We start from the raw sequence: 26,629 nt of genomic DNA, 5'->3' as shown, positions 1-26,629 counted from the left end.
TTTTAGTAGAGTCTTCTCTGTTTAACATTTTGGCAGATGAGACATAAAAAGGTTATCGTTAAGTTATCCTCTATTACAATAAAATACTGTCTCAATGTGTTTCGGTGTCCATATGACCGATTACATTGGCCCAAACCTCAAATGCAAATTGCGAGTTGAAACTGCTTGTTATCAGAGAGGAAGATGATGATCTTTCGTCTTTGATGTTGTGAGTGGCAGAGGGAGGGGCTTGGTGTCTGTGTGTGAAGGTGCACAGTGCACACAGCACAGGAGTGAAAGAGACAAGACCAAAAAGACAAACTCATAAAATCAGGAACAAAATAAAAACCTTGATTCTTGTAATACAGTCATTTGGAACATCGTGCTAAAACATAAAATCTTGTATTTATTTTTTGCCTTTTTCAATCTTGTCTCATCGCTGCAACTCCCCAACAGGCTTGGGAGAGGAAAAGGTGGAGTCGTGCATCCTCCGAAACATGACCCGCCTAACCTCGCTCCTTAACATCCGCCAGCTTAACCCGGAAGCCAGCCACACCAATGTGTCGGAGAAAACACAATTCAACTGGCGACCGATGTCAGCCCGCAGGCACCCGGGCCCGCCAGAAGGAGTCACTAGAGCACGATGAGCCAAGTAAAGCCCCACCGGCCAAACCCTCCCCTAACCTTGACAACGTTGGACCAATTGTGCGCAGTCCTATGGGACTCCCGGCCACAGCCAGTTGTGGCACAACTCGGGAGTGAACCCAGGCTTGTAGTAATGCCTCTAGCACTGCGATGCAGTGCCTTAGACCACTGCGCCACTTGAGAGGCCCCATAAATTCAAATTAATCAAATTATTTTTGATATATTGCCCAGCCCTAGTGTGTGTGTGTTACCTTGATCTGCTGTCTGCGCAGCATGGCCAGCTCTCTCATGTCTCTGAAGGGCTGTAGCAGGTAGTGGTAGAGTTGTGTTGTAGCCTCCAGTAACTCTCCATAGGCCTCGTCCTCCTCTGGATAGACCTGCAGCAGCTCCACCATACTCTCCATGGCCCGGTGCCTCTCCAAAAGCTACACACACACACACAAAGAAGATCATTTAGCAATTCAGCAAAACATCAAAAATAAAAAGGAACCAAATTAAACATTTCAGCAGCAAGACTGGTTTAGGAGGATTAGAAGAAGAAACAGGAAAAGATGGGGCATAGTTTGAAGAAGTTTATTCTGTGCCTCTGAATAAGGTGTTATAGGAAAGGCGCTAACAATGGTCAGGAATAGCTCATATTTCAGACTGTGTTGAAACTAGTTCCATTGCTGATTCACAGGAGTGACTGGCACAGTGTGTGGTGGTCTCAGCCCCAGCACCAGCACAGACCATTTCATAATGGCTGTCTAAACAAAGAGCTCTTTCACCAGCTGCACAGAGAAAAAAAAGTATTTACCAAAAGTTACAGTACTGGTAAAATGAGAAGGATTGAGCATGTGTGCAGTGCACAAGCATACATATGTGTGTGAGCATGTGTAAATGTTTAAGGGTCTGTGGCCATTAAGGTTGAGAAATATTTGGGGAGACCTCTTCTACAATATGGTACTCCAAATATTGCGATAACCGATATAAATCGGTTTGCTCCGACCTGTCAAGGTATAGGGGGCAGTATTATCGATTTCGGATGAAAAGCGTGCCCAGAGTAAACTGCCTAATACTCGGGCCCAGAGTCAAATATTTGCATATTATTAGTAGATTCTGAAGTTTCTAAAACTGTTTGAATGATGTCTGTGAGTATAACAGAACTCATATGGCAGGCAAAAACCTGAGAAAAATCCAACCAGGAAGTGGGAAATCTGATGCTTGTAGTCTTTTCAAGTCATTGCCTATCATTGCCTATCTAACACACAACACAGTGACTTAGGGTTCATTTTGCACTTCCTAAGGCTTCCACTAGATGTCAACAGTCTTTAGAACCTTGTTTCAGGCTTTTGCAGTGAACAGAGAGCGAACAAGAAGGCCGGGAAGTTGGTGACTCAGAAAAGGACATGAGTTCATTGGCGCGCATTCACGTGATGAGGTAGCTGTGTTCCATAACATTTTTCAAGACATTGGAATCGTCCGGTTGGAATATTATTGAAGTTTTATGTTAAAAAGGCTCTAAAGATTGATGCTATACAACGTTTGACATGTTTCAACGAACGTAAATAGAACTTATTTTGACTTTTCGTTGTGAAATTTTCGGCGCCCTTCCTACATTTGGAGTAGCTTGCTGAACGCGCAAACAACAAGGAGGTATTTGGACATAAATTATGGACTTTATCGAACAAAACAACATTTATTGTGGACCTGGGATTCCTGGAAGTGCCTTCTGATGAAGATCATCAAAGGTAAGTGAATATTTATAATGCTATTTATGATTTTAGATGACTCCAAAATGGCGGGTATCTGTATTGTATGATGTATTTTTCTGAGCGCCGTACTCAGATTATTGCAAAGTGTGCTTTCCCCGTGAAGCTTTTTTGAAATCTGTCACAGCGGTTGCATTCAGGAGATGTTTATCTATAATTCTTTGAATAACAGTTGAATATTTTATCAACGTTTATGATGAGTATTTTTGTATAAATTGTTGTGCTGATTCACCGGCAGTTTTGGAGGAAAAATATTTTCTGAACATCATGCGCCAATGTAAAATGTTTTTTTTTTTATATAAATATGAACTTTATCGAACAAAACATACATGTATTGTGTAACATTGAGTCCTAGGAGTGTCATCTGATGAAGATCGTCAAAGGTTAGTGCTTAATTTTAGCTGTATTTATGGTTTTTGTGACCCCTCTCCTGCTTGGAAAATGGCTGTGTGGTTTTTCTTGTGTTGGCACTGTCCTAACATAATCTAACTTTATGCTTTCGCCGTAAAGCCTTTTTGAAATCGGACAATGTGGTTGGATTAAGGAGAGGTTTATCTTTAAAATGGTGTAAAATAGTTGTATGTTTGAGAACTTTGAATTATGACATTTTGTTGTTTTGTATTTTTCACTGGCTGTTGAATAGTGTAAACCGTGGGTGGGACGGTAGAGTCCCACGTAGCCCTGAGAAGTTAATGACTAGATCATTCCAGACTGTGAAATTTTTTCCCTTTATTTATGATATTACAGTAACATTCTCATTAAATAATCTTAGTATGACAGAAAAAATAAGGTTTAGTTAATTCATTTACACTTCATTTTGAACAAACTGATACAGCCTAACTAATAAAACTGCACAGTTGTGATTTGTAAAGTTCAAATAGAGTATAGTCTTGCATTTCACTATATAGCGTCAATGTCATTTCACGATAGTCAATTTAATCATATATCAGAACAACTAGGGTGGAATATTTTCCCGGTATTTGACAAAATGTTCCATCCCAAGAATAAATCACTTTTCTCCCAGGTAACCCGGTATTTCCTGCCAAAACCGGAAGTGTCTTTCAAAAGCATAATAAAGCATTGATTAAAGCTTTGACCGAAAATTCAAGACTGATGCTACTTCAGACTGATGAGCCATACATTACTTTCCTTCCAGTTCTCTGCTGCCAATGACTGGAACGAACTGCAAAAATCACTGAAGCTGGAGACTCATATCTCCCTCACTAGCTTTAAGCTCCAGCTGTCAGAGCAGCTCACAGATCACTGCACCTGTACATAGGCTATCTGTAAATAGCCCATCCAACTACCTCATCCCCATACTGTATTTATTTATCTTGCTCCTTTGCACCCCAGTATCTCTACTTGCACATTCATCTTCTGCACATCTACCATTCCAGTGTGTAATTGCTATATTGTAATTACTTCGCCACCATGGCCTATTTATTGCCTTACCTCCCTTATCCTACCTCATTTGCACACACTGTATATAGACTTTTTCTACTGTATTATTGACTGGAAGCTTGTTTATTCCATGTGTAATTCTGTGTTGTTGTATGTGTCGAACTGCTTTGCTTTATCTTGGCCAGGTCGCAGTTGTAAATGAGAACTTGTTCTCAACTAGCCTACCTGGTTAAATAAAGGTGAAATACATTTTTAAAAATAAAATAAATGTATGAGCCCTATATTAAAGACATTTAATGAGGCCAAGCCCCAAAAAGCCCAAATGATTGTGCCGTTATCCAATACATACAGTACAAGTCAAAAGTTTGGACACACCTACTCATTCCATTCATTTACTATGTTCTACACTGTAAAAAATATACTGAAGACATGAAAACTATGAAATAACACATATGGAATCATGTAGTAACCAAAAACTGTAAACAAATCAAAATATATTTTATATTCTTGAAAGCTTTGCACACACTTGGCATTCTCTCAACCAGCTTCACCTGGAATGCTTTTCCGATGGTCTTGAAGGAGTTCCCACATATGCTGAGCACTTGTTGGCTGCTTTTCCTTCACTCTGCGGTCCAACTCATCCCAAACCATCTCAATTGGGTTGAGGTCGGGTCATTGTGGAGGCCAGGTCATCTGACGCAGCACTACATCACTCTCCTTCTTGGTCAAATAGCCCTCACACAGTCTGTAGGTGTTGAAAAACAAATGATATCCCATCTGGTTTGCGCTTAGTGGGACTGGTGTATTGCTGCAGAATGCTGTGGTAGCCATGCTGGTTAAGTGTGCCTTGAATTCTGAATAAATCACAGTGTGAGCAGCAAAGCACCCCCACACCTCCTCCTCCATGCTTCACAGTGGGAACCACACATGTGGAGTTCATCCATTCACCTAATCTGTGTCTCACAAAGACACGGCGGTTGGAACAAAAAATCTCAAATTTGGACTCATCAGACCAAAGGACAGATTTCTACCGGTCTAATGTCCATTGCTCGTGTTTCTTGGCCCAAGCAAGTCTCTTCTTGTTATTGGTGTCCTTAAGTAGTAGTTTCTTTGCAGCAATTCGACCATGAAGGCCTGATTCACGCAGTCTCCTCTGAACAGTTGATCTTGTGATGTGTCTGTTACTTGAACTCTGTGAAGCATTTATTTGGGCTGCACTTTCTGAGACTGGTAACTCTAAATGACACCAATAGGAAGAAGAGACTTGCTTGGGCCAAGAAACACGAGCAATGGACATTAGACCGGTGAGTCCAAATGTGAGATTTTTGGTTCCAACCGCCATGTCTTTGTGAGACGCAGAGTAGGTGAACGGATGATCTCCGCATGTGTGGTTCCCACCGTGAAGCATGGAGGAGGTGTGATGGTGCTTTGCTGGTGACACGGTTGGTGATTTATTTAGAATTCAAGGCACACTTAACCAGCATGGCTACCACAGCATGCTGAAGCGATATTCCATCCCATCTGGTTTGCGTTTAGGACTAGCATTTGTTTTTCAACAGGACAATGACCCAACACACCTTTAGGCTGTGTAAGGGCTATTTGACAAAGGAGAGTGATGAAGTGCTGCGTCAGATGGCCTGGCCTCCACAACCCCCCGACCTCAACCCAATTGGGATATTTTGGGATGAGTTGGACCGCAGAGTGAAGGAAAATTTTGCCTACCTTTCAGGAGGCTGATTTGCAGGCAAAGACAAATAAATGGGTAATCAATACTTATTGAAAATGAAAAGGTGCAATGCTCGCTCACCATAGTAGCCTAACATATGCTCGCTTTGTGCCTTTTCCATGATGATTACATTTTTTGATTGCACCTCGACTCACATTGGTTGAGCACCCTCCACTTCTTTCCATTATCAATATTTATTCACAGACACTGTTGTAAACTAGTCTAATCATATTCAAGTTAATTTCAGAATTTAAGTTAACTACCACGTGATTCTCCGCCCTTGTAGGCAGTCTACTCTATTTCAATGAGACCACACATACTAGAACTCAGACTTGAACTCAGACGCCCAACTAGGAGAGGTAGACTACTGAAGTTGAAGCAGCAAATTCTGTGTTTGAATAATATGAAAAATGTACTTTTAATACAATAGGTAGGCTAATGCATACAAAGCAGAAAGATGATTATTTCCAAATAATCTGCGGGACAACAAAAATATTTTCATCCCAAAGTTGTCTGTCTGACCGACCCGCAGCATGAAAAATGCTGACCACACCGCAGCCTTTTTCGGGAACCTCAGGAATGCAGCCCTCTACTAGAAACCACTCGTTTCAATTCATACAGTACAACCCTCCCTCAGTTCTCCCAGGGGTAATATTGAATGTATATTGAAAGTTTGCTGCTACATCACCAATCTAAGCAGTGAATAGCCTAACAGTACCCTTCTGCTCTGTCTGTCTGGTGTGGCTTGAAAACAGAGGAGGAGCTGTGGATAGGATGAATAGGGGCTCTTAAGTTGTTAACCCTAGCCAGGCTTTCCATAGCCAGCCACACACACAGGTCCACTCTAGGGATCAGGGGCTAGAGACAGACACTGGTCGATTCAGCTCCAACACTGCTCCTACTGTTTACCTTGGCCAAGCATCTCCAAGGTAACCATAGACAGGCCAGCCCTGCACTTAGCTAAGAGAGGGCTGGCTAAGAGGGAGGGAGCTACTGTAGCACTAGAACTGTTGCATTAGGATACCTAGTCAGTGGTACAACTGAATGCATTCAACTGAAATGTGTCTTCCGCATTTAACCCAACCCCTCTGAATCAGAGAAGGTACAAGCTGCCCATATGCATAAATTCCAAAAATCCAGTAGGGGGATCAATGCAACCTTCGAGGCAAGAACGGAATATGTTGTCTGGTGAGTGACATTTCCTGTGACCTCTGACCCAACTGTGGTTAAGGCAGGCGGTGGCTGTGGTTACAGCCCTGGGTGCACAGATTGATGAATGACCGAGTGTGTATGTGTTTGTGTGTGGTAGTTGATTTCTGGCCAGAGCACACATATCACTACAGGGATTGGCTGGCTCTCTTTATAACAAACAACCCTGATTGGCTGGGAAAGAGTAGCAAAAAACCTCTGATTGGTGGAGAATCCACAAAGTTCAGACAACCATCGTAAGGTAAACTTAGCAGCGCAGTGGGAACATGAGTGAGCAATTATGATCACACACACAAAAGGGTAATTAGAATCATACTAATAACAATTGTACACCAGCGGGAACTTATCAAGCCTAACTCTACCAGTCTATCAGTGTGAAATCTGCCTGGTCTTCATAGTGTAATGCCAGTAGGCCTGGAAGGCAGGAAACACCCTTCCTATGATGTAAACAGCAGTCCTTCCTTTGAAAGATCACATCACTTCAGAGTTCACATTAGTCAGCTGTTAGCTATTTATGCGCTACAGAAAATAAAATAAAAAGTAATATGGCAAAAGTCTGCAATCCCTCACACTGGGCGTGTGTGTGTGTGTGTGTGTGTGTGTATTTAGCTTGAACAACATACATTGTATTCCATCTGGACAAGAGGCATACCCATGTAAGAATGCTGTTCATTGACTACAGCTTAGCATTGAACACCCTCCAAACTCGTCAATAAGCTCGAGACCCTGGGTCTCGACCCCGCCCTGTGCAACTGGGTCCTGGACTTTGATGGGCCACCCCCAGGTGGTGAAGGTAGGAAACAACATCTCCACCCCGCTGATCCTCAACACTGGGGCCCCACAAGGGTGCGTTCTCAGCCCCCTACTGTACTCCCTGTTCACCCAAGACTGCGTGGCCATGCACGCCTAGAACTCAATCATCAAGTTTGCAGACGACATTACAGTGGTAGGCTTGATTACCAACAACAACGAGACGTCTCTACAGGGAGGAGGTGAGGGCCCTCGGAGCGTGGTGTCAGGAAAACAACCTCTCACTCAACGTCAACAAAACAAAGGAGATGATCGTGGACTTCAGGAAACAGCAGAGGGAGCATCCCCCCATCCACATCGACGGGACAGTAGTGGAGAAGGTGGAAAGTTAAGTTCCTCGGCGTACACATCACGGACAAACTGAAATGGTCCACCCACACAGACAGCGTGGTGAAGAATGGGCAACAGCGCTGGCTTGTCACCTAAAACACTCACAAACTTTTACAGATGCACAATCGAGAGCGTCCTGTCGGGCTGTATCACCGCCTGATACGGAAACTGCTCTGCCCACAACGGCAAGGCTCTCCAGAGGGTAGTGCGGTTTGCAAAACGCATCACCGGGGGCAAACTACCTGCCCTCTAGGACACCTACAGCACCCGATGTCACAGGAAGGCCAAAAAGATCATCAAGGACAATAACCACCCGAGCCACTGCCTGTTCACCCCGCTATCAGCCAGAAAGCGAGGTCAGTACAGGTGCATCAAAGCTGGGGCCGAGAGACTGAAAAACAGCTTCAATCTCAAGGCCATCAGACTGTTAAACAGCCATCATTAACACAGAGAGGCTGCTGCCAACATACAGACTCAAATCTCTGGCCACTTTAAAAAAATTGATGTAATAAAGGTACAGTGAGGGAAAAAAGTATTTGATCCCCTGCTGATTTTGTACGTTTGCCCACTGACAAAGAAATGATCCGTCTATAATTTTAATGGTAGGTTTATTTGAACAGTGAGAGACAGAATAACAACAAAAAAATCCAGAAAAACGCATGTCAAAAATGTTATAAAATGATTTGCATTTTAATGAGGGAAATAAGTATTTGACCCCTCTGCAAAACATGACTTAGTACTTGGTGGCAAAACCCTTGTTGGCAATCACAGAGGTCAGACGTTTCTGGTAGTTGGCCACCAGGCTTGCACACATCTCACTCCTCTTTGCAGATCTTCTCCAAGTCATTATGGTTTTCGAGGTGTCAAGCAAAGAGGCACTGAGTTTGAAGGTAGGCATTGAAATGCATCCAAAGGTACACCTCCAATTGACTCAAATTATGTCAATTAGCCTATCTGTCACGTTCTGGCCAGTAGAAGGGTTAATTGTTATTGTAGTTTGGTCAGGACGTGGCAGAGGGTATTCGTTTTATGGTATTCGGGGTGGTGTGTTTGTTGTAGGGGATTTGTGTATTCCGGGGTTTTTGGGCACTGTTCCTTGTTATGTATGTCTAGGATTGATCTAGCTGTTGTATGTCTATGTGTGGTCAATTGGGGTTGGGACTCTCAATTGAAGGCAGGTGTTGTCCATTTGCCTTTGATTGAGAGTCCCATATATTAGGGTGTGTTTGTGTGTGTCTTTTGTGGGGAATTGTTTTTGCACTGCGTTTTTGTATAGCCTGCAAAACTGTTGCACTGTCGTTGTTTATTGTTTTTGTATAGTGTTCAAGTGATCGATTAATTAAACTCAAAGATGAACACGACCTCGGCTGCGTATTGGTCTACTTTTTCTGATGAGGACTTTTCTATTTCTTCTGAAGACGAAGACGACTGTGACACTATCAGAAGCTTCTAAAGCCATGACATCATTTTCTGGAATTTTCCAAGCTGTTTAAAGGCACAGTCAACTTAGTGTATGTAAACTTCTGACCCACTGGAATTGTGATACACTGAATTATAAGTGAAAAAATCTGCCTGTAAACAATTGTTGGAAAAATTACTTGTGTCATGCACAAAGTAGGTGTCCTAACCGAATTTGCCAAAACTATAGTTTGTTAACAAAAAATGTGTGGAGTGGTTGAAAAACTAGTTTTAATGACTCCAACCTAAGTGTAGGTAAACTTCCGACTTCAACTGTATAACTGTATTCTATACCATCTACCACATCTTGCCTATGCCACACGACCATCTCTCATCCATATATTTATATGTACATATTCTTATTCATCCCTTTACATTTGTGTGTATAAGGTAGCCGTTGTGAATTTGTTAGAGTACTTGTTAGATTTACTGCACTGTCGGAATTAGAAGCACAAGCATTTCGCTACACTCGCATTAACATCTGCTAACCATTTGTATGTGACCAATACAATTTGATTTGATTTGTAAATGTGTGCACATTTGAGCGCATGGAACTTTGCATACAATCATCCACACATCAACTGAAACCAGGCAGGTACTGTTCCTGCTATTATAATAGCAAGCCTACCAAGTGAGTTTGCTTACCTTGCTTGAGGTACAAGTTGGCCGTAGACACAGACCTAGGATCAGTTTCCCTCCCCCAACCCTTATGTAACCATTAAGGGGGAGTGAGGAATGCAAAACTCACCTTAGATCAGTGTCTAGGAGGAAGCAACATCAAAGCCGCTTAACTTAGCTACAGGTCGGAAAATGTGCAGTTCCGCAGGCCCTCACACACACTACCTTCAATTACCTTTGACCCAAAGCCTGGGTCCCTGCCCTGAATGGTGGGGGAGATGTGTGTGGGCTAATTTCAACTAATCCTCAGTGCTGCAGTGGGAGTCTAACGCCCTGTGTCTGACATGCTAACTCCCCATGACTAACTCACACACACACACACACACACACACACACACACACACACACACACACACACACACACACACACACACACACACACACACACACACACACACACACACACACACACACACACACACACACACACACACAGGCCAGAGGAATTATTAAATCCCTTCAGAAATATAGGGCATACTTGCTCTGACTCTGCTAGGCAGGGGGCTAAAACCCAAGGCAACCAACCAGAGCTGTCCCTTTACAGTCATGCCACTCATCTCAGAAACACTCAACAGACAAGCTCTTATATAGCCTACTATTTTACATACAGAGAATGAAATCCTGTGCAGGGAAGAGAAGATGAAAAGCTATAGATAGCTATTGAAGCTGTATCTTGGGCTGTACAGATGTAAAGACTTCTCAGGCACAATAGGGTGTGGAGGTCTGAGGGAAGGGAGGTCTGAGGAAAACTCTGACTTAATTACAGGAGCATAGTAGACTTTTACAGAATGGGAGTTTCCATCTTACTGTTAAAGGCCATGTTGCAAGTTAAATTTGCCAATATAAATAGAATATACACCCAGTCTCATGGCAAAAACAATTATGAATATATGTACTATTTTTTTCCCAGGCTGCTAAAGAAAAAGATGTGTGAAGCACGTGCGCTAGTAAGCAACGTCTCAAGTGCATGACACAGCCTGTGATTTTGCCTGTGATGATCGTTCAGGTGAAGACTGGAGCAGACTGGGGACAATATCTGGTGAAGACACCGGTTCTACAAACAAGTAGCTATGACTCCTCGGCCTGAAGTCCTAGAATAAAACTACAATGATCTGCTTGAAAGTAATTGTCTCTTATATGTGTATATGATTTTTGTTGGTAAAATGCATGAACTTGGCAATGCCATCTGGCTTCTGACTTATTTTACTTTAGGACAATTCCAGCGTTATGGATGTTACAAAATAAGAAACAAAATGTCTCACAGAATTGACTTATCAAGCATAAATTAAAATGTTAACGTGTATATTTGTAGAACCCTACAGGGGAAGTGTTGACACAAAATTCTAAGTAATACCACTTTGAAGTAACGGCACAACAGAACTTGCGTTATAGATGTGACGGAAATGGACATGCATTTTTGGGAGAACGGACACATCAGCAAATGTCTGTGAATCTCAAAGTCTTAGGGTAAAATATTAATAGCCACTTTGAAAGTAAGGCTTGGCTACACACAAAAACAACGATGAAAATGTACAAAATGAGTGGTTATATACTAAAGATTTTTTCACCAAACTTCATCATAATACTGTTGTTGTCATCTGAAAACGCAGTGTACCTCAAAAGAGCCAAGAAATCACCAGTATCTTGAATAGTTATTGCGTAGGCTATCAAAGTGTCTTAACCAACCATAAATGCACAAAATGTGCTAAAGAATGCATTTACAATTCTTTACTTGAAAATGTCTATTTTCATTGCGAATTAGAGTGCTGCATACCTCACTGCACTCCATTTCAAATGTATGTTTTAATAATTTCATTCTAGATCATTAAATTAAATGTTTTATTTAAAATATTAAATACTATTATCAATCACCTACTGAGTAACAGAATAAACATACAAAAACTCAATTAAACTTTGTTTTTCAAACTCATGCTTTGTATTAATTTCACACCATTCAATCTGCCAGCACAGGCTCTATGAAATGGTGCCTCCTCTCCGTTGTCCAAAAAGGACACAGGGACTGGACAACTTGACCTGCAGCCACCCAAACCTTGTCGTCCTTGGCTGGCAAGATGTACACAAATCCTGTGTGGTCATTTCTCCTAAAGAACTGCATTTCAACAGCATCAGTCAGTCTTTATCTGTTACCAGTCCCACAAACTGCCTGTATATACACTGAGTATACCAAACATTAAGAACACCTTCCTAATATTGACTTGCACTACATATGTACTGAGCTTGTCTGATGCTTTAAGCATACTGTTTGATTAAATAATTAAGACACCCAAATGACTCAAGAAAGAACCCAATGGTTACACTGTGTTAAAAAAATGACAGCGAGTGCCTGTGTGACTGGCGCACGTTGTCTCACTCTCCTCCCTACTGCAGCGAAAAGGCACCATAGCACAGCAAGTGTTTATTGCGCTGTCCGTGCTGAAGCTGCAACATCATTTTAGCCATTTACTTTCTTACTTGTTCCTGACTGAAAAGGTCTGTTACAGAAATCCCTCATTTGTTTATAAAAAATATTCCCTATTCCCTCAACCCTTGCTCTCTTTACGTGAAACATGTAAGCATCGCATGCATGTGACCAATAGGGCCTAACCTATAGCCTATCGTAATCAAATCGATAAATTGGTTATAACGAATTCCGAACACAGTAATGTCGACAGCAAAATGGATGCAGAGGACGTGAAAAAGAAACTCGAAACGGACAAATGTTTACTTGTTGCTCAGGACAGGAGGGGAAGTCAGATCTGTGGAAAACATTTAACTTAGTTGTGGAAACTACTGGATATCAAGAAAAGGGGAGGGTATAGGAGCAAGTCTAGCGTGAGTATTATGTGTGCCAAACAGCTGTTACATTACAATATTATTATTATTATTATTATTTCTGACCATTTGGAAGTGTAAACACTCAATAAATAAGTGTACGAGAGATTCTGTAAAAAAAAAAAGATAAAGCCTTTACTACAGCAGACTAAAAACAGTCGTAAGCATTCGTGAATGTATTTATTGTTTAGGCTAATTATTCAAAGCTCCCTTTGTTATTTAATTTTAAAACTAAAATGCTTGATTGCATTTCAAAGCATGAATGTCTCGTATGCTGTGTGGTGGCATGAATGAATGAATGATTGATACAGTAGCCTATATATTGAAATACAGGCCTCAGTAAGTTACGGTATTAAGACCAACAGGATGTGCTCTTAGGCCTACAGCTCGATGGTGGTTATACAAGGCCACTATACTAAGCCTACCAATGATAACGACATTACTTATTATAATGATGATCATAATAATAATTGTAATAACAATAAAGAGATCAAGAAAAAGGAGAGTATAGGAGCGAGAGCTGCGTGCATATGTTGACAGTGACAAACAGGTGCTGTTAGATTACAATATAATTTTTCTGCCTGTTAGGAACAGTGTAAACACTAAATAAATGATTAGTAATACCAGTCTGTTCTAACAAAAACAATGGTAAAGCCTTTAATACAGCATAGCTAAGACTAACAACACCCGAATCTGTGAAATTGCTTTACCTGACATTTTGCCATTGCATGAGGCATGGTGCTCACAAAGGCTATTAAACTAACACTCAAACAGGCAACAGAAGCAACATCTGTCTTATTTCTGTAGATATATATGGATTACTTATAAAGCCAGGTACATTAAAAGTTAGGCTATTGATTATAGACCTCCATTTTCTTAGACAATTAGGCTAAGGCAAGGGCTGTTTCCTCCTCTCTGCTGCTGCCCCCGATGCATTCTTCTAATCCCAATATGCTAGTTCATTTTTTGATTATCCACATAGCAACATAGGGAAAGGCACCAATTCTACGGCGCACTGAAGATTGTTTAAGAACCGGGGACAGTGGCTGTATCCAACGCGAGAGAAAGCGCATGTTATAAAATAATATTAGATTTATTAGTGCTGCACCATTATTTTAACATAATATAGCCATATACAATTTCAGTATCACGTCTTAGAGTGATGGACTGTGCCATCCCTGTGACCTCCGCAACGGATTAGTCCACTGAGACAGGCGCAAATCAGACAGGAGTATTGTGCACCATAACAAAAAAAATATTGCAACTGCTCGATTTAAGAAATCTCGGTCGACCAACAGCCTATCAACCAAATAATCTACCAGTCGACTACATGGGGTCAGCTCTAATGATGATACACATCTTCAAGCTTCCTGACTGAATACTTCAGTGGTTCCCGGAAGCAAGGGCCTTACCTGGGAGTACAACAACAGTCTCGCAGTCATTCTGTCAACATGTATTGTATGTAACCACTCAAATGAATACAAACTGCTACGGACGCAAGCACCGACATATTCACTTTGTGCCATTCTTTAGTCATGTGGGATATATATTTTAGTTGAGACACCTGTATGATATACATTAATAAAAATGTATTCACTCTGGACATGAGACTTGCATTTATTTTAGACATTTTAAATCATAAGCTCTAAGTGTATTTGTCTTGATGTTTAAGTTATCACAGAAGTTAGTACAATTTTGAAGACCAACATGCTATGAAAAAGTTATTGTTTTGTAATCTTACAATAAAACAAAAATTAGTTGTTATACAAAACTTTATTGCATTTGGTCACCCGCAAAATGTGGGCATTGAAAATCTGCGGATTGCTGACAACAGGATGGCAGGTGTTTTGATGTGATGCTCTAGAGTTCCATAGCCCAGCAGACTCACCTAGAGGAAAGGAGGATGGACACGTGTTAGTTATGATAAAAGTCTGGGAGAATTTTACAGGGAGAGGACAGCATGGTCCCGTGTGGCTCAGTTGGTAGAGCATGGCACTTGCAACGCCAGGGTTGTGGGTTTGATTCCCACAGGGGACCAGTACGAATGAAAATGTATGCACTCACTACGGTAAATTGCTCTGGCTAAGAGCAAAAACAAAGAAGTTTGGAAGCACCAAGACTCTTCCTAGAGCTGGCCACCTGGCCAAACTGAGCAATCGGGGGAGAAGAACCTTGGTCAGGGAGGTGCCAAGGTACCCGACTGTCACTCTGAGAGAGCTCTAAGGTTCCTCTGTGGAGATGGGAGAACCTTCCAGAAGGGCAACCATCTCTGCAGCACTCCACCAATCAGGCCATTATGCTAGAGTGGACAGACGGAAGCCACTCCTCAGTAAAAGGCACATGACAGCCCGCTTGGAGTTTGCCAAAAGGCACCTAAAGGACCCTCAGACCACGAGAATCAAGATTCTCTGGTCTGATGAAGCCAAGATTGAACTCTTTGGCCTGAATGCCAAGGTCACGTCTGGAGGAAACCTGGCACCATCTTCTACAGTAAAGCATGGTGGTGGCAGCATCATGCTGTGGGGGTGTTTTTCAGCGGGGGACCTGGGAGACTAGTCAGGATCGAGGCAAAGATGAACAGCGCAAAGTATAGAGAGATCCTTGATGAAAACCTGCTCCAAAGCTCTCAGGACCTTCCAACAGGACAACTTTTCATTTAACTAGGCAAGTCAGTTAACCTCTTTGGGCTGGGGGGGCAGTATTTTCACATTCGGATGAAAAGCGTGCCCAGAGTAAACTGCCTGCTACTCAGGCCCAGAAGCTAAGATATGCATATTATTAGTAGATTTGGATAGAAAACACTGAAGTTTCTAAAACTGTTTGAATGATGTCTGTGAGTATAACAGAACTCATATGGCAGGTGAAAACCTGACAAAAATCCAACCAGGAAGTAAGAAATCTGAGGTTTGTAGTTTTTCAAGTGATTGCCTGTCCAATATACAGTGTAAATTTGGTCAGATTGCACTTCCTAAGGCTTCCACTAGATGTCAACAGTCTTTAGAAGTTGTTTCAGGCTTCTATTGTGAAAGGGGAGCGAATAAGAGCACTCTAAGCAGATGGCCCAGGTGAAAGCCTTTAGTTTAGTCACGCGAACAGCCGTGAGCACGTGCTCCATTCCCTTTCATTTCTAAAGACAAAGGAATTGTCCGGTTGGAATATTATTGAAGACTTATGATAAAAACATCCTAAAGATTGATTCTATACATCGTTTGACATGTTTCTACAAACTGTAATGGAACTTTTTTTACTTTTCGTCTGGACTTAGTGCCCGCGCCTTGTGCATTTGGAATAGTGAACTAAACGCGCAAACAAAAAGGGAGGTATTTGGACATAAAGACTAACTTTATCGAACAAAACGAAAAATGTATTGTGGAACTGGGATACCTGGGAGTGCATTCCGATGAAGATCATCAAAGGTAAGTGAATATTTATAACACTATTTCTGACTTTTGTTGACTCCACAACATGTATGGCTTGTTTTGGTGGCTGAGCGCTGTACTCAGATTATCGCATGGTGTGCTTTCACCGTAAAGCTTTTTTGAAATCTGACACAGCGGTTGCATTAAGGAAAGTTTATCTATTATCCTATGCATAACACTTGTATCTTTCATCAAAGTTTATGATGTGTATTTCTGTAAATTGATGTGGCTCTCTGCAAAATCACCGGATGTTTTGTAGCCAAAACATTACTGAACATAACGCGCCAATGTAAACTGAGATTTTTGGATATAAATATTAGAGGTCGACCGATTATGATTTTTCAACACCGATACCGATTATTGGAGGCCCAAAAAAAAAAGCCGATACCAATTAATCGGCCAATTTCTTTCTTTATTTATTTGTAATAATGACAATTACAACAATACTGTCACGGTTGTCGTCGGTGAAGGAGGACCAAAACGCAGCAGGTACGTGTATGCTCATTTTGAGATTTATTAACTTCCACAAAATGAACACCAAAATAACAAACCAAGAAAAATGAACGAACTAACAACAACTAACAGTCTGGCTAAGCTTAACACAGAACAATCACCCACGAATCACAAACACAAACACACCCCAATATATGGGACTCTCAATCAAAGGCAGATAGACAACACCTGCCTTCAACTGAGAGTCCCAACCCCAATCAACACAACATAGAAACACACTCACCAGACTAGACATAGAAATACATAAACATAGACTATAAACCAAAACCCCGGAAATACTAAATCAAACACCCTTTAACCAAACACACCACCCTGAACCACATAAAACAAATACCCTCTGTCACGTCCTGACCAAACTACAATACTAATTAACCCTTATACTGGCCAGGACGTGACAGTACCCCCCCTTAAAGGTGCTAACCCCGGAAGCACCTTTAAAACAAAAAACAAAACAAAAACAACAACCCCAAACAACAAAACAAAAATTCCCCTCTACTAAAGGGAGGGAAGGGAGGGTGGCTGCCGTCAACGACGGCACTGTGCTACACCCCTCCTCCCCAACCCACCTATATCAGGAGGTGGCTCCGGTTCAGGCCTTTCCCGGCAGTCGGGCCACTCTGGCAGTTCGGGGCAGTCTGGGCAGTCTGGCAACTCGGGACAGTCTGGGCAGTCTGGCAACTCGGGACAGTCTGGGCAGTCTGGCAACTCGGGACAGTCTGGCCACTCCGGCAGTTCAGGGCAGTCTGGCCGTTCAGGGCAGTCTGGCCACTCCGGCAGTTCAGGGCAGCCACTCCGGCAGTTCAGCGCAGTCTGGCCACTCCGGCAGTTCAGCGCAGTCTGGCCACTCCGGCAGTTCAGCGCAGTCTGGCCACTCCGGCAGTTCAGCGCAGTCTGGCCACTCCGGCAGTTCAGCGCAGTCTGGCCACTCCGGCAGTTCAGGGCAGTCTGGCCACTCCGGCAGTTCAGGGCAGTCTGGCCACTCCGGCAGTTCAGCGCAGTCTGGCCACTCCGGCAGTTCAGCGCAGTCTGGCCACTCCGGCGACTGTTGACTGGCGGGCAGCTCCGACGACTGTTGACTGGCGGGCAGCTCCGACGACTGTTGACTGGCGGGCAGCTCCGACGACTGTTGACTGGCGGGCAGCTCCGACGACTGTTGACTGGCGGACAGCTCCGACGACTGTTGACTGGCGGGCAGCTCCGACGACTGTTGACTGGCGAGGCTGGGTTTACGCACTTGCAGGCTAGTGCGGGGAGCGGGAACAGGACGAGTCGGACTGGGTTGACGCACTTCCGGGTCCGCACGAGAGACAGGAGCTGGAAACCCAGGGCTATGGAGGCGCACAGCCGGTCTAGATCTTACCTCCTGCACAACCCGCCTTGGCTGGATGGAACTAGTAGCCCTGTACGAGCGGAGTGCTCGTACAGGGCAGACTGGGCTGTGCAGGGGCCTGATGGTAGCCGTGCGTAGAGCGGGAGTTGGGTAGCCTGGTCCTCGGAGGCGTACCGGCGACCAGATGCGCTGCGCAGGCATCCTCCTACCAGGCTGGATGCCCGCTCTAGCACGGCACCTGCGAGGGGCTGGAATAACTCGCACCGGACTGTGCGTGCGTATGGGTGAGATAGTGCGCTTCTCAGCGAAACATAGCGCTCTCCACCCCATACGCTCCTCCATATAACCACGGGTAGCTGGCTTCTGGCTCTTCTTTCGCCTAGCCAAACTACCCGTGTGCCCCCCCCAAAAAAATTCTTGGGGGTGCCTCTCGTGCTTCTCCCTCAGCGCGTCTCTGGCCTCGTACCACCGCCTCTCTGCCTTGGCTGCCTCAATTTCCCACTGCGGGCGGCGATATTCCCCAGCCTGGTGCCAAGGTCCGGCCCCGTCCAGAACTTCCTCCCAAGTCCACTTCTCCCGCCAGTCCAACTCGAACGCCGTCTGCTCCTTCCTCTGCTGCTTGGTCCTTGAGTTGTGGGTGATTCTGTCACGATTGTCGTCGGTGAAGGAGGACCAAAACGCAGCAGGTACGTGTATGCTCATTTTGAGATTTATTAACTTCCACAAAATGAACACCAAAATAACAAACCAAGAAAAATGAACGAACTAACAACAACTAACAGTCTGGCCATGCTAAGCTTAACACAGAACAATCACCCACGAATCACAAACACACCCCAATATATGGGACTCTCAATCAAAGGCAGATAGACAACACCTGCCTTCAACTGAGAGTCCCAACCCCAATCAACACAACATAGAAACACACTCACCAGACTAGACATAGAAATACATAAACATAGACTATAAACCAAAACCCCGGAAATACTAAATCAAACACCCTTTAACCAAACACACCACCCTGAACCACATAAAACAAATACCCTCTGTCACGTCCTGACCAAACTACAATACTAATTAACCCTTATACTGGCCAGGACGTGACAAATACTGAATGAACACTTATTTTAACTTAATATAATACATCAATAAAATCAATTTAGCCTCAAATAAATAATGAAACATGTTCAATTTGGTTTAAATAATGCCAAAACAAAGTGTTGGAGAAGAAAGTAAAAGTGCAATATGTGCCATGTAAAAAAGCTAACGTTTAAGTTCCTTGCTCAGAACATGAGAACATATGAAAGCTGGTGGTTCATTTTAACATGAGTCTTCAGTAAGACGTTTTAGGTTGTAGTTATTATAGGAATTATAGGACTATTTCTCTATACGATTTGTATTTCATATACCTTTGACTATTGGATGTTATAGGCACTTTAGTATTGCCAGTGTAACAGTATAGCTTCCGTCTCTCTCCTCGCTCCTACCTGGGCTCGAACCAGGAACACATTGACAACAGCCACCCTCGAAGCAGCGTTACCCATGTAGAGCAACGGGAAAAACTACTCTAAGTCTCAGAGCGAGTGACGTTTGAAACGCAATTAGCGCACACCCGGCTAACTAGCTAGCCATTTCACATCGGTTACACCAGCCTAATCTTGGGAGTTGACAGGCTTGAAGTCATAAACAGCGCAATGCATTGCGAAGGGCTGCTGGCAAACGCACGCTTACGAGCCTGCTGCTCGTACCATCGCTCAGTCAGACTGCTCTATCAAATCATAGACTTAATTATAACATAATAACACACAGAAATACGAGCCTTAGGTCATTAATATGGTCGAATCCGGAAACTATCATCTCGAAAACAAAACGTTTTTCCTGTCAGTGAAATACGGAACCTTTCCGTATTTTATCTAACGGGTGGCATCCCTAAGTCTAAATATTCCTGTTACAGTGCACAACCTTCAATGTTATGTCATAACTACATAAAATTCTGGCAAATTAGTTCGCAACGAGCCAGGTGGCCCAAACTGTTGCATTTACCCTGACTCTGCGTGCAATGAACGCAAAATGACACAATTTCACCTGGTTAATATTGCCTGCTAACCTGGATTTCTTTTACCTAATATGCAGGTTTAAAAATATATACTTCTGTGTATTGATTTTAAGAAAGGCATTGATGTTTATGGTTAGGTACAGTCGTGCAACGATTGTGCTTTTTCGCAAATGCGCTTTTGTTAAATCATCCCCCGTTTGGCGAAGTCGGCTGTCTTTGTTAGGAAGAAATAGTCTTCACAGTTCACAATGAGCCAGGCGGCCCAAACTGCTGCATATACCCTGACTCTGTTTGCAAGAGAAGTGACACTTTTCCCTAGTTAAAAGAAATTAATGTTAGCAGGCAATATTAACTAAATATGCAGGTTTAAAAATGTATCTTTGTGTATTGATTTTAAGAAAGGCATTGATGTTTATGGTTGGAGCAACGTGTACCTAAGCGATTATATGCAACGCAGGACAGGCTAGATAAACTAGTAATATCATCAATCATGTGTAGTTAACTAGTGATTATGATTGATTGGTTGTTTTTTATAAGATAAGTTTAATGCTAGCTAGCAACTTACCTTGGCTTCTTACTGCATTCGCGTAACAGGCAGGCTCCTCGTGGAGTGCAATGTAAAGCAAGTGGTTAGAGCGTTGGACTAGTTAACCATAAGGTTGCAAGATTGAATCCCCGACCTGACAAGGTAAAGATCTGTCGGGTCATTGTCCATTTGGAAGACCCATTTGTGACCAAACTTTAACTTCCTGACTGATGTCTTGAGATGTTTCTTCAATATATCCACATAATTTTCCTTCCTCACGATGCCATCTATTTTGTGAAGTGCACCAGTCCCTCCTGCAGCAAATCACCCCCACAACATGATGCTGCCACCCAGTGCTTCACAGTTGGGATGGTGGTCTTCGGCTTGCAAGCCTTCCCCTTTTTCCCCCAAACATAACAATGGACATCATGGCCAAACAGTTCTATTTTTGTTTCATCAGACCAGAGGACATTTCTCCAAAAAGTACGATCTTTGTCCCCATGTGGCTCAGTTGGTAGAGCATGGTGTTTGCAACGCCAGGGTTGTGGGTTCGATTCCCACGGGGGACCAGTATGCAAAAAAAAATGTTTGAAATGTGAATTCCTACTGTAAGTCGCTCTGGATAAGAGCGTCTGCTAAATGACTAAAATGTAAAATGTAAATGTAATGTGCAGTTGCAAACCGTAGTCTGGATTTTTTAATCGTGGTTTTGGAGCAGTGGCTTCTTCCTTGCTGAGCGGACTTTCAGGTTATATCGATATAGGTCTCATTTTACTGTGGATATAGATACTTTTGTACCGGTTCCTCCAGCATCTTCACAACATCTTTTGCTGTTGTTCTGGGATTGATTTGCACTTTTCGCACCAAAGTACGTTCATCTCTAAGAGACAGAACGCGTCTCCTTCCTGAGCGGTATGACGGCTGCGTGATCCCATGGTGTTTATACTTGCATACTATTGTTTGTACAGATGAACGTGGTACCTTCAGGCATTTGGAAATTGCACCCAAGGATGAACCAGACTTGTGGAGGTCTACAAATGTTTTCTGAGGTCTTGGTTGATTTCTTTTGATTTTCCCATGATGTCAAGCAAAGAGGCACTGAATTTGAAGGTAGGCATTGAATTACATCCACAGGTACACCTCCAATTGACTCAAATGATGTCAATTAGCCTTCAGAAGCTTCTAAAGCCATGACATCATTTTCTGGAATTTTCCAAGCTGTTAAAGGGTACAGTCAACTTGTGTATGTAAACTTCTGACCCACTGGAATTGTGATACAGTGAATTATAAGTGAAATAATGTCACGTCCTGACCAGTATTAGGGATTATTTGTAATTGTAGTTTGGTCAGGACGTGGCAGAGGGTATTTGTTCTATGTGGTCCGGGGGTTATGTGTAGGTTAGAGGGGTGTTATATTTATGTGTTCCGGGGTTTGGGTGTATGTTCTGGTTTTTGGTTTTCTAGGGGTTTTCTGGTTTGTGTATTTCTTTGTTGTCTGTGTGGCTCTCGATCAGGAACAGCTGTACTTCGTTGTTCCTGATTGAGAGTCATATATTAGGAGCTTGTTTTCACCTGGGGTTTTGTGGGTAGTTGATTTTGCACTGCTAGTTGTCATAGCCTGCAAAACTGTCTCCTGTCGTGTTTTCTGCATTTCTTGTTTTTTTCCGTGTTCAACGTATTTAATAAATATGATGTTGAGCACGCAACCCGCTGCGTATTGGTCCGACAGTGATTTCTCATTATCAGACGACGAAGAGTGTGACAAATAATCTGTCTGTAAACAATTGTTGGAAAAATTACTTGTGGCATGCACAAAGTAGATGTCCTAACCGACATGCCAAAACTATAGTTTGTTAACAAGAAATTTGTGGAGTGGTTCAAAAACGAGTTTTAATGACTCCAACCTGGGGATCCCAGAGAAAGTAGCATATTTTTTTTATTCCTGGTACAGATGACCTCCAGTACTAACCTTGATGGTAATAAACTAATGCACTATAAATGCCTTGTGTTATTGACTCTGTCTTTTCCATGTTGTAGGCTACTTTGGACGTTCTTGTTGACAAATTATATTGATGTTGTGATGGTTCTGTTTAGGCTATTTAGACAAGATTATTGCTCTATTCCAATCAATTCTATAAATGTTTGGGACAGTGCTGCTATCTCTTGGATAGTGCTGCTATCTCTTCTCAAACAGTGCAGCCCTCAACTGAATCATTTTGAATATTTGCCATTGTTATCAGAGTGCAGGGAGGCAGACACAGACAGACAGGCAGGGTCGATGTTGTGATAAGGACAGAGTGAGTTAACCCAGTAATTCTCTGACTAGTGTCCCTGCTGTTCCCATGATCTTCTCACTATCAGCATGGAGGCCTATAAAACGTGTCCCTCAGTCTCCCCATTGACATGATCACCTACAGAATGACTGACAGAAGTCTGCTTCTGAATGTGAACATTCCACTCAATCCGCTGTGACATTCTCATCATCGCCCACAGCCTCAGGCTACTGTACTGAACAGTCAGAGGGAGCCATTGTGTGTCCACTGAGTTGCTGCTCTCCCTCTCTGTCCCTGGCCTTCACCAACCCACACTACATAATGGCCTCCTCTTCTCCCTCCAAGTCTCCTCCTCCTTCTCTTTCACTGCACTGTATTCAGAGAAGAGTTCTCTCTGTCCTACTCTGTGAGATGTCTGGCTTGCCTGTTGTGAATCAGTATTGGGCAGGGGTGTAACGGTTCACGTGGGTTTGGTACGTATTGTGGTTTTTGGGTCCACTGTTCAGTTTTGGTACAACAATTACTGTAGCTCATTTTAGTTTATTTTGCAAAAGACACAGAACTAAAAAGCACCCCATTTGTGGCCCAAGTCCAGCTCTATGACAAAATTCACAATGTTCCTGGCATTGTCTGAGCTCTTCACGTGTCCAAAAAGTAGGACCCGCTCCAAAATGGACCTGGAGCTTTCCCACCAGTACCGATATGCATAAATATATATTTTTTAGGGGGCAGCATTCGGAATTAAACTGCCTGCTACTCAGGCCCAAAAGCTAGGATATGCATATAATTGGTAGATTTGGATAGAAAACACTCTAAAGTTTCCAAAACTGTGAAAATAATGTCTGTGAGTATAACAGAACTGACATGGCAGGCGAAAACCTGAGGAAAATCCATCCAGGAAGTGGGATATTTTTGATATGGGTACTTTTCAATTGAATGCCTGCCTATACTGTATGTATTGGGAAATGATCCAGACTGCAGATCCTATGGCTTCCACTAGATGTCAACAGTCTTTAGACATTGTTTCAGGCTTGTATTCTGAAAAATTAGGAAGAATGAGACCATTTTCTAAGTGGACTGTAGAATGAACCAGAGCTGTTTGGCGCGCGTGAACGATTGCGCTCCGTTCGTTGTTTTTCCTTTCTATTGAAGATGCTATTGTCCGGTTGAAATATTATCGATTATTTAGACAATAGACAACCTGAGGATTAATTATAAACATCGTTTGACATGTTTCGACGAACTTTACCGGTACTATTAGGATGTATTCGTCTGCATGTCGTGACCACCTTTGAGCCAGTGGATTACTGAACAAAACGCGCCAACAAAACGAACATTTATTGTTTAGCTGGGACTCTTGTGACTGCAACCATATGAAGATCAAAGGTAAGAGTTTAATTTTATCGCTATTTCTGACTTTTGTAATTCCTTTACTTTGTTGTAAAATGTTTGTATGCTTTTGTAAGCGGAGTGCTGTCCTCAGATAATCGCATGGCATACTTTCACCGTAAAGCCTTTTTGAAATCTGACACCGCAGCTGGATTAACAAGAAGTTAATCTTTAAGCCGATGTATAATACTTATATTTTTATGAATGTTTAATTTGACTATTTCTGTATTTTGAATTTGGCGCTCTGCAATTTCACCGGATGTTGGCCAGCTAACGTCCCGCCTGCCAATAAGAAGTTAAGTGGTTGGAAATTATATCTGTTCCAGAGCTTGTAATGGATTACAACAAGAAAATGGGCGGGGTTGACCATCTTGACCAACTGAGGAGCTATTACAATGTTGGACGCACAGGCAGAAAATTGTGGAAATATGTGTTTTGGGGGATGCTCAACATTGCCATCATAAATGTGTACATTGTGTGGGGGACCCTGCAAAGGCCCCTTCCCAGAAACCGCAGGTGCTGGTCCATAAAGGCATTCAGAAACCACTGTTTATTACAACCGCATCTACCGGCTATTGGAGGTTACTGATGTAACCCCGGTTCAATGAGCCAAGTAAAATGTTTCTGTTTTCTGAGTTTCTCTCGCGACCACATTTTCAAATCAGGCGACCCCATTTTCAAATCAGGCGACCCCACATCGGGTCTTAGGGCTGACCACATTTAGTCGACTGGTCGACCAATATTTTTTTAGTCGAGCAGTCACAAATATATTTTCATTTTTTTATTGCATGAGACACCTGTCTGATTCACACCTGTCTGGTCTGAGTGGACTAATCCATTGTGGAGGCCGCGGGATGGCACACCAGTATCATGTTTACCGTTAATTCCCATAATTTTTTATCTACATTGTTTGTTTAGTTACGGCAATTTCTGTTAATGCATTCAATATATTATTATTACAGTCTTTTACCGTTTTCATTGTCGGAGTGGACACGTTGTTTGCGGACCGCACAACCTAGGCTACATTTGTGAGGAACACGTTTTGGTGTATTTCATTCCATTTACGAGTTGCCAATTTATTAATACAGCTGTGTCTGTCAGGAGCTCACTGGCACAGGAAACTCTGAAGGCCAAGAATATTTTATACAATGTTGCAAGTTTGCTAGTGCCAGCTTCAGGCCAGACCAAGTTGATACAATGCTTCAAGTTTCTTGCAGACAGGCCATGAGTAGACAATGAGATTTATAGGATATTTATTTTAAAATCAGAATATTTTCAACCTGCAGGCGGCAATGTTTTTATTTGTTGGCTTTATGTAGACTATTTTTACATAGTTTGCCATTTTATTAAACATATGATAATGATTGAGGTACAAAGACTTTATTATAAATTGAATAAAACGATTCCATGAAAATGTGCATATGAAAATCATAACTGGCACGGAAATCGGTAGAAATGGTAAGATTAAGTGCCACTTCAAATGGAAAAGGTTGCCGACCCCTTGTGTAGCCTATTACAGGCAACTTCAGGAGGATAACGGCAGAATCTGCGAAGGCCAGCAGCAGCTGGAGGAGGGGGATTGGGAACAGTTTTTTTTTCTTCTGGCTAGGCTACCTTGATCTCTGGCTCCCTTCAGTAATTATTTACATCACAGTGTGCTTAAAGCATCAGACAAGCTCAGTAGCCTACATATAGTTGATTTTATTAAAACACATAGGGTTTGTCGATATATGGAAAAATACATATTTTAAACATTTAAAATGGTCAAAAGAAGAGGACTCTCGGTCGACCAAGATTTTTTTTTTTGTCGGGGCCAGTCCTTCATTGATTAAATAATCTCCTATAGAGGTCGACCGATTATTATTTTTCAACGCCGATACCAGTACCGATTATTGGGGGGCCAAAAAAAAGCCGGTGCCGATTAATCAGCCAATTTTTTTATTTATTTATTTGTAATAATGACAATTACAACAATACTGAATGAACACTTATTTTAACTTAATATAATACATCAATAAAATCTATTTAGCCTCAAATAAATAATGAAACATGTTCAATTTGATTTAAATAATGCAAAAACAAAGTGTTGGAGAAGAAAGTAAAAGTGCAATATGTGCCATGTAAAAAAGCTAACGTTTAAGTTCCTTGCTCAGAACATGAGAACATATGAAAGCTGGTGGTTCCTTTTAACATGGGTCTTCAATATTCCCAGGTAAGATGTTTTAGGTTGTAGTTATTATAGGAATTATAGGACTATTTCTCTATACGATTTGTATTTCATATACCTTTGACTATTGGATGTTC

The 26,629-nt window shown here is 42.4% G+C and overlaps 1 protein-coding gene across 1 annotated transcript in view; it reads right to left on the bottom strand.

The window, feature by feature from the left end:
• The window catches only part of jmy (junction mediating and regulatory protein, p53 cofactor), a 61,262-nt gene that overhangs the window by 27,098 nt on the left and 7,535 nt on the right, over window positions 1-26,629 (bottom strand). Inside the window, exon 2 of the mRNA XM_029709756.1 lies at window positions 876-1,049. Within this exon, the coding sequence (XP_029565616.1) occupies window positions 876-1,049 (174 nt within the window). The remainder of the gene's footprint in view (window positions 1-875; window positions 1,050-26,629) is intronic.

This window comes from Salmo trutta, chromosome 23, assembly GCF_901001165.1.
Source record: "Salmo trutta chromosome 23, fSalTru1.1, whole genome shotgun sequence".
NCBI lineage: Eukaryota > Metazoa > Chordata > Actinopteri > Salmoniformes > Salmonidae > Salmo > Salmo trutta.
This window is presented reverse-complemented; position numbering and strand designations above follow the sequence as displayed.